Source organism: Lepisosteus platostomus, chromosome 3 (genome assembly GCF_059453375.1).
Source record: "Lepisosteus platostomus isolate fLepPlt1 chromosome 3, fLepPlt1.hap1, whole genome shotgun sequence".
NCBI classification, from domain to species: domain Eukaryota; kingdom Metazoa; phylum Chordata; class Actinopteri; order Semionotiformes; family Lepisosteidae; genus Lepisosteus; species Lepisosteus platostomus.
Genome location: NC_142613.1, coordinates 59,187,547 through 59,201,779, shown reverse-complemented (window position 1 = coordinate 59,201,779; position 14,233 = coordinate 59,187,547). Strand labels below are relative to the sequence as shown.

Below are 14,233 nucleotides of genomic sequence, written 5' to 3'. Positions count from 1 at the left end.
AAAGTAAAATTTTAAAGGACACAGAAAAACAAAATCTATACACTTTTGCTCTGGAAAAGCATTTTCAATCTTGTAAGGTTTTTAAAAAGGAGTAATACAGTAATATTACTAATTACATAAAAGAAATGCTGACAGCTCTTAATGGATGCATATTATTTACATTTTTATATATGATAGAAATGTTTACTTTCTTTGTTAAACTTTCCTTATTTAGTAAATGTATTACATTTTTGTTCAAATAAATCATCCAATGTAATGTGCCTTTTTTCAAATAAAATTATAAAAATATAATTTATTATTATTACATTCCCGAATATAAATTATAATGCAACAGCATGTTGTCATACTGTACATAAGCTGGTCACAAAATTTCTAGATACAGAGCAGCACTGATAAAACTTTAAAAATAATGAAACTCCAGGAATAGTGCCGTCCAGTATATGCAATGGTAGGTACAGGACATACTAAAAATATCTAAAATGGTTTAATATATTCAGTTAGTGTATGTCTTAAATAATAATCTAGAGCATTAAGTCATTGTTTAGAATATGTCTGTGTTTCTAAATTAGTTAAGATGGTTTGAGGCAAAAGGATGTGTCTTAAGATGTGTGGAATGTGCTTTTGTGTTTTTTCCTGCTGTTGATATGCTATAGAGTTATTGAGATTGTTACACCAAAATGAAAGAAGAATGAAAGATATTTTAAGTGTTTTAATGTCTGATAAGCAATAAAGCAAAATAATAATAAAACATAAGAATGCAAATATGTTGTTTTTATTTAAAAACATAGTATAAACGAAAATTACTATTTCTAAAAATCAAAGTTTCTGAAAAAATAAGGCTATGTTAAATAATCATGAAAATATGGGAAATTCTAAAACTGGCGAGACTGGTATAGTAAAGCTACCAAAAAATGTTTTAAAAAATCAACAACAAAGCTAACCGACAGAGAGTCTGTATTAAAGTGTATGTCTTGAAGTTATTTTCTCTGTTGCTCATTGTCATGCCAAGAAGAACATCCAGACATCAGTCTTCCGATTTAGATCAGAGTTATTGTCCTTCAAACTAGAACGGCCCAGAACGATCAGCACTCAAATCTGCTGCAGCACCCTGTCACCTTCACAGTGCTGCATTATCCAATGAAGAACTTTCCACATCCTAATGAACATTTTTTGTGTGGCAGCGCCAACTCTGACCATCAAATGCCAGCCCTGTGAAATAACCTATACATCTGGCCTTCTTCTGTACTCTTTCACCTTACTGGATGGAAGCCTTTACCAAGATGTCTGGCTCAGAAATATCTTGGCATAACTGGAAAGTGCCAGATTAGCACAGACACCAATATGTGTAACCTCAAATCATCTAAACGCCCAGAATTTCATCTAACAGTTTGAACAAACTTTGCAAAGAAAAACCCACATTTAGTACATTTATTAATTGAATTAGAGGGTTTTGATTTCTCTCATCATTAGTATGCTTAACAAATTCTTAATCTACATCAAATTGTACAGGGTGATACCATGTGCTGTGTTAGTGTTTCTCTCTTCTATCTTTTGCAATTAGTGTTTTCACTTGGGTACCAAACATTGGCAATGCAAGAATACTGTACTCTGATAGCAGCACTGACTCTGGTTACATCACAAGGTTTATTTATAATGCACATATTAATATTACTCTTCTATATTAAAACAATATGCCCTTTTACTTGTTTATATGAATTACTTGTAGCACTGATTGCAAAGAACTACCACAATAAAGTATGGAAATTACAAAGGGTTCATAGCTTCATTAAAAACAAATCCAAATCTTCAAATATACAGTATATGTTTTTTTTCAAATTAACTGTTTTGTTGAAAAACTAAAAATCTATACAGTATTTCCAAAACTTTAAATGCTTCTCTAACCTTCTCATGAACTTAAAGGTGTCTTAGGAACTCTTAGGTCATAAAATACAATCTTAACAACAACAAAAGAGGATTATGCATTTGGTTTCATCTTAAAAATGAAATTTCCAGTCTACGTCTATCACTGCATATCTTAAATAATATTCTTATTTTCAGCTGTCCCACAACAATAAAGACATTCACTACATGCTACAACGCCCACTACATTAACCTATGTGTAATGGTGATAAAAGAATAAATGTATTAATTTCAGGGAAGGGTTTAAAACAAAAGGTTTATGTTTCTCCTTCAATCACACTACACCTGCGTGGTGCTCATTAGGATAGCCTCATTTCATGCATCGACTTTTCCCCCCTTAGTATTCCACATTGAAAAGGGGTAGCACTAACTAGACAGATGACAAGCATTCAGGACGAGAAGCTAAGATTTGTTGTCAGATACGTTAGACACCAAGATGTTTCATCTTCTTCTTCTGAGTCTTCTTGGTGCATTCTGCTTATACGGTATTTAATAAAAGTTGACATTTGCAAGACTAGGATTTCTTTGGAAACAACAACTTGCCAACCCACCTGTCTATAAAGCTGCCAGCTGTACATTTCTGTAGAGGACTGTGACAAGCACCAGTTAATTCCAGAAACACATTAGCCAGAGCTGGGTGTTGGTGCCAGTGTGAAAGGAAATCAGTACACATTCATTGGCAGGGGGGGCCTTACTGGGTCTCCTATCACTTTCTTGATTCTTCAATCAGCTGTTTTTTGAGAGAAGGAACGCCAGTGGTGAGGCCAGACACCTGGCGATGCATTCAAGCTCAAGCAGATAGGGCTGGAAGGCTTTATTGTTACAAACCCATTTCCTACGCTCTGCGTACCTTCCCAGTGAGGAGCTCAAACAGGATGGCACCCAAACTCCACCAGTCACAGGCTTCAGTCTCTTCACAAATGCCTCCAACTTCTAAATAAAGACACAGAAGAAATAAAACATTAATATACTGTATACATAAGACATTTATGCATGTGTCCCATTCACAAAGCTTGTTTTAAAAAATCTTACTAAGCAAACTAAAACATAGAAAAAGGCATCAACATTACAACACAAAAAAGCCCAAATAAAGGTTTTATAGCATATCTGCATATCAACAAAAAGTGGAAAAAACTATTAAAAATATTCAATTTTATATCATGTTCAATATGTTTGAGTGGAGATCCTGTTTTAGTCTGAAAGGCATGAAATTATCACAATTTTGGTAATAATCTTAAAATTTCTTGCCACTGACACTTTGGTGCAAAGGCCTTGATACTAAATTGTACAATGTCTGAGGATCTGACTCGTCACAAAAAAACATTTAAATTTTTAACTTTGGCGTACATGAAATTTTCTGAAAATATTTAAACAATCTTGTACATTAAACATTATACTTGCAAAAATGAAATGGAAATTTCTGGCACCCCACTGATAAACAATGGGTAAATAAGTCAGGCTAAAAAGACATAAAACAGGAGGATCTGCAGCAGACATTAAGGGCATTCATTGTTGGCCTTTACATGGCTCCTGAGAGAGATATAATGTGAATAAACACATCGGAGGTGTTTATAAAGTATGAAAACTTCTTGTGACTCATGTGGCTCCTTATTCCAGACTGTTATTGTTAGAGGCTACTAGCATGGCTTTGTATGAATGTTCACAGAAGACGCCTCAAGCTGTCCATTCGCCTTCCACCTTTTTTTCCACCTGTAACGTTGTATGCTCTCACACAATTTCTTCTTTTTAACCACTGCTGAGTTCTTGTCTTATTTTTCTTTTTGTATGAAAACATTTGCTTACCAATTATTTTTTTAAAAAATCAATGTTTTGTGAAATAATGCTTAAACCTTAGAATAGTTTTGTATGAACACAAAAAAAATCCTTTACTTATGGTTTATTTTTTCTGCTTTTCAGCGGTTTACTCCATTGTGCTTGACACATAACTTGTAACCTCACTGTAGTCCTTCTACTAGGCTCTAAAATGACATGACTAACTGCCCAGTGTCCTAACATAGCATTCATGATGAAAAAGGGATCTGTAAGGTAATATCTTCTACTGAAACAGATTATCTGAAAAGATGTGATCAAGTTAACTATCTGAAATCCTTAAAATCCTTAATTTCCAAGATCTTTAGTAGAACATAAGTGTATCCAAAAAAACAAAAACAGTAAAAGGACAGACAGCCACAATGATTCATATGGGTCAAATGTGTCTTTACACGACTAAAATCTAAATAGGACAAACTGCACTTAATGGTGCAGATGAATTCCTTAAATTCATCTGCACCATTAAAATCTCTCCATGAAGTCTTTTACAGGTGCAGCACGAGAAGCTTTGGCACTAAAGGAGAGCCTTGAGAAAGTAATACTGCTTTACTCTAGTGGCTCAGTCTTCCTCTCTAAGGAAAATTAACAGCAATCAGCTTCCCTTTCTAGGGAATTGGAGATGGCGAGATAATTACACCAACATTTGCCAACAAATCTAATACAGCCTGCTGTTAATGGGTATGCAGACAGATCCAGGTAATCTTAATTATTTTTCTTCTGATCTTTGCTCTGCACTGCAGTCTTTACATAGACTGACTAGCAAAATACCACATCACTGTTTTTTGTAACATGAGTACTCCTAGGGAAAACAATTTTGTTTTCAGAATTTATTTGATAGTTTAAATATAGCGTGCCACTCCTTAAATGCACTCCACTAAACATGCCGTAAAACACCACTATAAAAACCAAATCCTTGCAAGCTAACAAAGCATTATTTAGAAAAAACAAATTCTGAGATATAGCACTGTAACACTTAACATAATGTTGTAAAAGAATTTAAATAGCACTGGCAATCCAGTGCCAAAGAGTCAAGTATCAGTCAGCCTCCGCTATTCAAAAGCACGATTAAATCTTAAGAGGTAGGAATGTGCAGACAGCATGAAGCATTTCTTCAAAAAGAAAGAAAGGAAATGAAAGAACTGTAACACTTTCCTATCTGAAACCCTCAGCCCGCCAAAATGGCACCATCACTCTGCAGAGTCAGGGAAAAAAGGGTCAGACTGAGGCAGCACTTTGTATTTTAGAGGTCAGGTGAACAGCAATTGTTTTTCTTCACACAAATCCCTTAAATCCGAGAAGCAAAGAAAAAAAAACAATTTGTATTTTGTGCATCAAAACACTATTTTGTTTTTGTTTTTAATCACCGGAAGGGCTTTTCTTAACTCTTAACTGTTAAGATTGTCACAATCAATCTGTTCATTCTTTAAAAACAAGTGGAAGTAAACAAATTGAAGTAAAAAAACAAAACTGACAAAGTGTGTCTTTACACAAAAAATGTAGTGGAGTATTTATTTCTTAAACGGAGCAACCTAAAGAAATGTTTTATTAAAATAACACTGGGACAGCATGGTGACACAGTGGTTAGCATTGCCTATTTGCATCGATTCAATTTCTTGGTGCTCTCTGTGTGGAATTTATGTTATCCCTATGTTTTTGTGTGTTTTCTCCCACAGTCCAAAGACAGATTAATTGGCTTCTGTGAAATTTGGCCCTTGTGTCTTTTAATGGACTAGCAACCCACGCAGGGTATACCCTGCTTTGCTCCCGTTGCTTGCCGGGATCAGTTTCAGCTCCCCAAAAACCCTGTATTGGATAAAGCAGTTAGAAAAATGAGACAAGTGAGACAATCTAAAAACATTTCCAAATTATTTTAAAAATTGAAGAAACAGAAAGGCATTATAGATCTTCTGAGGAAAGTTATGATGGCCAGATGTGCAGAATTCTGTAGTAGAAGTGAAATTTAACTACTACTTTCAAAAGCTGGGATGATTAAGAAGCAAAATTATACAACTCAAAAACTAAACAGAAAATGAAGGGAACCCAAATTCTATCTATTAATTACATAAAATTAAAAAATTAAAAAATTTACTAAAAAATAAGAAATAACTTGTGCACATCTCCTAGAACTATTCTGAGAAAGTTTACAATTTATTTAAAGTACCGAGGGAACCTGCCATCAACACATTTTTAATATGGCAATATGTAATATTTCAGTTATATACATGAAGCATTGAACAAAGCCACTTATACAAGCTAGAACACAATTGGCGTTGTTTGAATGTGTATTGAAACCCATGCGCATTTGAAACGTAGCCTCAAACACAGTACACACATTAAAAGATTCCAGCCCTCTGTCTGATATAGTAACTTAGTAGTAAATCACCTCACCTTCACAAAATAAAACACAGCAAGTAGCAGCAGAGAGATCTTTCCATTCTAGTTCCTGACCCTCACCAGAACTCTGTAACGTTACATTGTGATATGTGCTCTGGGAACCTCTACAGGTACCTCCACACTCATAACAATATCAGTTTTTCCCTAGGAGGAGCTGATAATATTTCAACCTGCAGATCTGAAAACACTTGACAAGAATTATAATTTTCAAAAAGTCAAAGCAAACATGCATAATAAAAAAAAATAACCACAAAAGCAGACATATAAAATTCCCAGTACTTCACCCCATTACCAGAAAAAGCCTGTCAAGTCAAGACTCATTTCTTATCTGAAACCCAGCTGTGTCTGGTACACTAAAGATAAATGCATTAGTAGACTACGTATTGTTTCCTAGCTGAATGCAATTGCAAATTACTGGGAAGAAATGTAGGACAGGTTTCTTTGGATGTTTTAGTTAATGACCATTAGGAGGCAGTCAACCATCATATGGAAAGGAGGAGACCTCCAAAATAATGTTCTGATTTTCCCACAGCGCTTCAGTCCATATTAGTCTTCTGTAGATCATCTGCAACAGGCACCGCTTGACACACAAATTCAAGGTACCAGATACAGTTGCATTTATGTCAGCTCTATGCTGAAAAGCTAAGGCTCCTCAGCTTTAATACACTTTTATTACCATTTACTGTCTGTCCTCTTACAAATATTCATTTCTTTTACCTGCGAACATGGTTTATCAACGGCTTAGTTACATGACATGTATTCATAAAGGTCTATTACATTTATTGCTCCAAATACAGACCCTTGATATACAGTACCTGTGGCCTTTTCAACATTACATTCTTGTTCATTTATTGATATTACATCCTCGTCAACATCCATAAAGCTCAGAATCAATGCTAATAGATCGCTTCCAAAGTGCCCCATACATGTTGTGTAGAAAATGTTCATGACTAGAGAGGCTGTCAATTACTTTCAGATTCATCAATGGGCTCTTTTATCTTTCTATTGTTTCTTTTTTAAAATGGGATGGGCACCTTATGCTTCTGACTAAGCTCATACAACGACTTTTAACGGTAAATACAGTTACCCAAATTAATCTTGTTGGCATCAATACCTTTGCCAATAGAACAAGATAGACCATAGCAGTAAGGAGCAAAGTGGCTGTCTTGTCAATGCATCATTTGCATGATAAAATATAGTCAAATCAAAAAAATGCAAAAGGGGGCTGGATAGAAACATTGCAGTGCCATCTGCGTGACCTGCCCAGACTTCTTGAAAATTGTACATTGTACATATTCATGCCCTTCACAATGCACAAAAGGAGAGGCAAAGAAAAGACTAATTCCTTTCCAAGAGCTGTTTGTAGGCTGTTTGTCTTTGTTGCTTAATATATTTCACAGATCTTACAGTGAGCTCTATTTGTGTAGAAGGACAATCGCCCTCCTTGCGTACATGAATGCAGGTTTTCTTTTGCAAACAGAGGTAGGAATTAACCCTCAAACTGTCAGGTCTCATTGCCTATAATTTCCCAAGGTGAAAGGACAGTCTTCCTCTGGCTCTGTGCCTGGGGTTTAGTCTTGCATAACTGTTTAGGGAGACAGGACAGACAGTGAGAGTGACAAGGAGGTCAGTGCTGAGACTCCTCGGGCCACCAGATGGCCCCTGTTTTTTTTCCTCTTTTTTTGAAGAGAAATAAAACAACGAAAAAAAGGCAATTGCTCGAAGTCATTAAGTTTCAGCATTCAAACTTTCCATGTGTGGTTAAGAGCTGTGTGGGTCAGCTGATTAGCAATGAAGTCCTTTGCCTTGGAGGTTGGTGGTTCTCTTCCAGCCAAGGTCAGAAGAAATCTGAAATGCATTACACTGTTACAGGGGAGCAGCTTGATCTAAAAAGAAATTCACCCCCACCATCTTCCCCTAATACAAACACATTTGTATTCCTATATCTATGTGGACATCCCACTGACTTTCATGCTATTTTTAATTACCATTCCAAGCTCTGCTTAAATGTGACTCCACACATTTGGTGTGAAATCAGGTGAACATATTTTTGGCACTTTAGTTTAAAAGGTAGATGCCACTTGGACTTAAAAAAAAAGCATTTTACAAAGTGCAGACATCTCAACATCATCCATTTTCAGGTGTTACTGGTACTATTTTTTATGAGGATAAATTCTGTCTCCACTTTGACAGTAATACACGTTACATGCAAATTCATACACAGATGCACAATAAATGCCTGTTTCAAATCTATAAATTTGTTTATATCAATTTAACCTGTGGTACCTGTATTTTGTTTTTTTTATATAAAGATAATAGGACATACACTGTCTTGTAGCAAGGTCAGCAGTCATCACGAAGAAATCCTTTTGAAGAGCTTAAGGGAAAACCACTATTACTAGCAAAAAAAACGGTGGCTTCGTTTTCATTCTTGTCAGAGTAAATGTGCATGAAGACCGACTGCCCCTTCAGGGCATGTAGGAGACTCACTGACAAGACCATGTAAAGGAACCTAAGAATCACCACTGGCTGTGCCTTAGCACCTCTGACGATAAACAGAGGTCTTTTGTCTTCACGTCCTGTTAATCATAAGCAGGTCACTTTCAAATAACTGAAAAATGGCAGTTCTATCTTGAAAACATGAAAGGGGAAAAGTCTCAACAGGTAATATTTAGTTAGCATAGCTTCACTTCACATTCTTTGTGATAACTGAGCCAAAAAAAAAAAACAGTCACCAGCAAAGAGTGAAAGGGGAAGGTGTTTATGTGAAGTGATACGTTTAAGTTTACAAATGACTGAATCCGCTCTTCCTCTTTTGGAAGTGAAGGAGTTCCCCTGTCCTTTAAGAAAAATAGGTTTAAGTAATGAAGGGAACTATCTTTCTTCCCTCTAAGATACTAAGGGCACATTAAGCTTCCCCAAAGTGACTAAAAGGCATTGTTTGTAAGGAAAGCTATTGATGATATCAGCTGTGAAAGAAGAAGAAACCCTCCCTTGTGGAAGATTTTCACTTTAACCATGGCAGGGAATGCTATGACAGCTTAATGTACACTTTAGGGTCATATAAAGCTCTATTTGCGATGCCATACAGTATGTAGCACATATTTGCAATAAATACAATAAACTAATCACATTACAAAATCCAAAATATTTTATAAACTCTGTATAGGAACTCCTGTTCTACATTCTGAAGATTTATTATGATATATAAACTTATTTGGCACTTTTCTTGACAAAAATAAAATTTTGAAGTCACACAGCCGGGGGGAATTTGAATAGCAGTCAGACCAGTTAGCCCCGTATGCAAATGGTTATAATAAAGCAGTACCTAGAAGAGCCCAGCCACTTTAATAATATTGATTTCCTTCAGGATTCTTGGATTGGTAAACTGCTAGAATCTAAAGGAATACAAAGGGCTGTACTGTCTTTCTTATGTATCAAACATAAAAGAGACTAATTGTTAAGGAGCAAGGGGGTCAGAAGAAGTGGGCTGCCGTCTGATCTTGTATTTTAAATTTCAGCTCAAGGGAGGCATTCCTGTTGTTGGTTCAAGCTCCCTTGATGACAGCACTATACAGTCACTAACCCTCAACAGAATATGTGGCTGAATAAAGTCATCATTCGATGGAAAGATCACTCAAGTTTAATGAGCATGGAAGTGAATTACCCTCATATCCCACAAGAGACATGTCTCTTTAGACCCTGGGCTCAGGTGCTTGCTTTATGTCACTGTAACTCAAACACTTTGACGCCAAGCCCCCACCAATACCCCCTCCCCATCTCCTTATGGACACACTTTGAAATTCACAGAACCCCCTCCCCCGCCACTTCCATCTGATTTCGCAAGTAAACAGTTGTGCATTTGTACATTCACTGAACTTACATGAAGGACATTTTTCTGCACAATTGGAGATGAACACTAAGGCCACGCATTTCATTACAAGAACAAGTCAGAGAATGTGACAAGGATCTGGTCTATCGAGACTTGTTTCTGCAGCTCCTTGAAAGTAGACAGTCGGACACTTCAACAAGAGGCTGTCTGAGTGAGGAGTGCAATATTTAAGCATTCTGTTTCTAAGGACAAATACTGAGACAATCTTATAGATACTACAAAGACAATGAACTCCTTGCAAAATATACTGGCAAATTGTCCCATTTAACTGCACTGACAATAACACAACATTTCCATAATGCCTTAAAGGACACAATGAACAAAAACATTTAAGAATTAGCAGGACAACATTCTTTAAGAAACAAACAAACCTTGGCATTATTAACAGTAAAATATTTCTAACTTTTTAATATATATACATACAAATCAAACAAGCAAAAAAGCACGTGCTGCCATGGAGCTAATATTCTGTAAGATATTGTATGAACAGGATATAGAATATAAACCTCATTGGAAAATGTTACCAAATCAATCTTAACTGGCGGAATCCAGTAATGAATTGCATATTTAAAAATATAACCAATATTGTTGTATTTAGGGGCTGCTGATATTTACTGCCCTTTTTTTTTAACAAACCACTCATACAGAAGCGCTAATATTTTCAATTTTAAAGGACATTTCTAATCCATCTCAGTAAACTGGACTGTCAAAAAGTCCTTCTTGCACTGTCATTAAAAATAAGGGATATGGATTAAAATATGACAAAAATTATATATGTATTATAGCATACACATTAAAGAAGCATGTATTCAATATATAACGAAAAATGTCCTTAAGTGTAGTTTTCAAACTGATTTTCAATAAACATTTATTGCAAAATCTCGATCATTGAGCTTGTAGTCAACTTGGCTACTACAAGATGGCTTTGAAAGTGAAACGTCAAACATAGTTATAAAGTTAGAAGAGTCCAGTGTCATTGTATAAAATAAGGTAACCGACAGGCTTGTTAATATTCATATGGCTGCAAAAATCTACAATGTTCCAATGAGTATTTCAAACACACATATGTGAATAAAAAGTGAGAATAAAATTTTGCAATTTCTAGGCTTTTTACTTTGTTTTCAGATCTTGCTGAAAACATGTTGTTTCATGGCCCTTTATTTATAGACTGATGGCAACAGGCACCCTGCTAGCTTCTGGCATGAGTTCATATATCTGTCATCACAAATGAGGTTGTTACTGGAATTTCTTTCTCAAAATACAGGAGGACGTTAAAGTAGAAGGAGATAAGAAGATACGCTGTTGATAATGCAAAGTGCTGAGCAGGTGGGTAATGTTTTTAGGACATAAATATGATAAGCATTCCCCAAGGGCTACTGAGAGCAAAGGCCTGTTCAAACAGAAGTGAATCATTTTTGTCACACACTGGTGATAATTCCTCATCAAAATATTGCCCATCTGCAGACTCCAGCGAAGTGTGGATGTTACACTTGAAGATTGAAATGCTTAATGAGCAACAAAAGCAGCTCCCAATAGGACTTTTAGGGCTAGGCATCCCACAAGGGAGCAATCCCAACATATTGTATTTACATTTTTTTTGTTTTGTTTTAAATCTCCATCAAGTCACCTAGCACTAATGTAACAGAATGGAGAAAGTGTCCTTTTTTCCCCATGAACTCTACTGATGTCACTACAATCATGCAAGAGCAACTTCTTATTTAGATTTTAAATTTGCTCTTTACTAATTTTTGCATGGGATAATCCTGCAAATCAGAAATTTGTTAGTTTAGCTGTTGGGTTCAAGTGTTTACTTCCAGTCTTTAAATCTTTATGTCAGTTTACTTTTTTCATGCCAATTTTCTAACTGGTGAGAGGATGATAGTGCTTTCTATCACTGTTTGGATTTCTGATCAAAATGTGGATCAGTTTGCAGCGATACTCCAACCAATCCCTGGGAGTTACTAAGCACAGTTGTAAACAGCCAAATGCCACTGTTATATATTTATGTGCAGTTGTGAATCAAAACTTGCATACTACTTGGAATAAAGGGGAATAAAGAGATAATTGTGGAAAATAATGTGAATTCACACTACATAAAAATAACATTGACGCATATTAATTCTACAACAGATAGAATATAAAAATGTTCAAACACAAATTGGCAGGATATTGTATGCAAAGCTGTGTCTACAATTCTATTGTAAATTACTTTCAAGAACATTTTTCTGCATTGACAATCAATCCAACTTAGGTACAAAGCATTACACTATACACAATAAATTATGATTTCAAAAAATATCTACTTTAGATCTACTTTCACAGATATCTTCTTAAGCCTTATCTATTGAAGGAACATACATCCAACAGCCATGAGAAAGAAAACAAATGCACACGAACATCTAACTGTGAATGCTCTAAGAAACAATGAAACATTGATGGCACACTACATCACCTACTGGTTATTTGCTTGAAGTGCATCACCAGCTACCAAGGGACATCTTTGGTCAATGTGGTTAACTTTAATACCTGTTACACTTGCAATGCTATACACTTACTAAGATCATGGCCATATGACATAAAACAATGCTGTGGTTCAGCAATCTAACTAAACAAATCAGATAACTTTTAATCTGTATAGTACATTGTACAGTGCGTTACCACATGTTGAAGCAATCCTGTATACCTCAACATCTGTATTATACTGTACCTGTAAAATCATGTTCAACACAAGACTGACTTTCTAAGACATGGCATAAGACCCTAATTGATGCTATATTATAATAACAAATGTGTTTCTTCTGAAACATGTGATTACGCCTTCTAAGGGTGTAATTAAAATGTTTTGGACATGAATGGTAGGAAGAAATGTTGATCTTCCAACACCTTATATTCTCAAGTTTATCACTTTCTATGCAATGCATCTTTTTAATTAAATGACTAAATTAAGATCAAATCATAACACTCGGATAACATATCAAACTTCACAAATCTGTGGTACAGATATAGTGCTGAATTGCTTGTAATATCACCTCTCCCTGGCAGAGCACAGTAAAAGTACGCTAAATGAAGTTTAAAACAATACAATTATACAATTAAGGAGCAAGTAAAACTTAAACTTGCAAGGGAATAGAATAAAAGGTTAAAAAGCACCAATTTTGTGTTTCAAATGCCATTTCATTTACTGTACTTCTAGAAAGGGTTATTTATATTTCAAACATCTTAAGAATAGCAAGCTACGAGAACAACCAATTTACTGTACAGTATCTCAGTAATCAATAATTAGGAGAGGAAGACACAAAAGATGTCAGGTGGACAACATTTTTCAGGTTAAACTATTTAGGATTCTTTTTCAAACTATACCCTCAGCATTAGCTAGGAGTAAGTCAGCTAAGATATCCATCCACATTCTAGGTGCTTTATCCAATACAGGGTTGTGGGGAAGCAGGAGCCCACGCAGGCAAGCAACAGGTACGTGTAAAAGGCAGGATACACCCCCAAACAAGACGGCAGTCCACTGCAGGGCACACGCAAAGACAAACACAGACAAGCACACACTCACAACAGGGCAATTTTCCCAGACGCCAACCATTAACCTATCATGACTGTACGTCTTTGGAATGTGGGAGAAAAGAAACCCCCACAAACACTGGGAGAACATACAAACTCCACACATGCAGCGCCTCAGTTCCAGAATTGAACCAAGTGCTCCCATGCTGCAAGGCAGCAATGCTAACCGCTGCATGCTCCTCCAGATATGACATCTCTAACCTAAATAGGGTAGCTAGAGTAAATTGCTATTTTTATATTGACACAGCAGGAGTCCCACAGCACACAGGGATGTTTTATCAGTGAACTGATGCTTAGTAACTAACTGCCTTTTATTTGTGCATTCCAGGATTCTCCACTGTTGAACTTCATTACAGACCACCAAGGTTGTCATATGAAAAGTGCATATCAGACAGACAGCTTGTCAGACAAACATTATAAAACTTACAGCGATAACAAATTGCTGATAATGGGTACCTGGATTTGGCAGGAATAATAAACCACTGGTGAAGTCAAAATGCAACACGGTGGAATTCACGCTAGCTCAAAAACCCTTTGACAGGATTGTTTCGTGGTTGTATAATGTCCGCCTACTTTTCCCAATACTGCTACTTAACTGAGAAATAAACAGAAAACACCAGATGCAGGCGG

General features: G+C 35.9%; 1 protein-coding gene across 1 annotated transcript in view; it reads right to left on the bottom strand.

Moving 5' to 3' along the window:
- rps6kc1 (ribosomal protein S6 kinase B1) overlaps window positions 1–14,233 on the bottom strand; it is a 94,843-nt gene that overhangs the window by 8,308 nt on the left and 72,302 nt on the right. Inside the window, exon 14 of the mRNA XM_088626225.1 lies at window positions 2,771–2,853. Within this exon, the coding sequence (XP_088482351.1) occupies window positions 2,771–2,853 (83 nt within the window). The remainder of the gene's footprint in view (window positions 1–2,770; window positions 2,854–14,233) is intronic.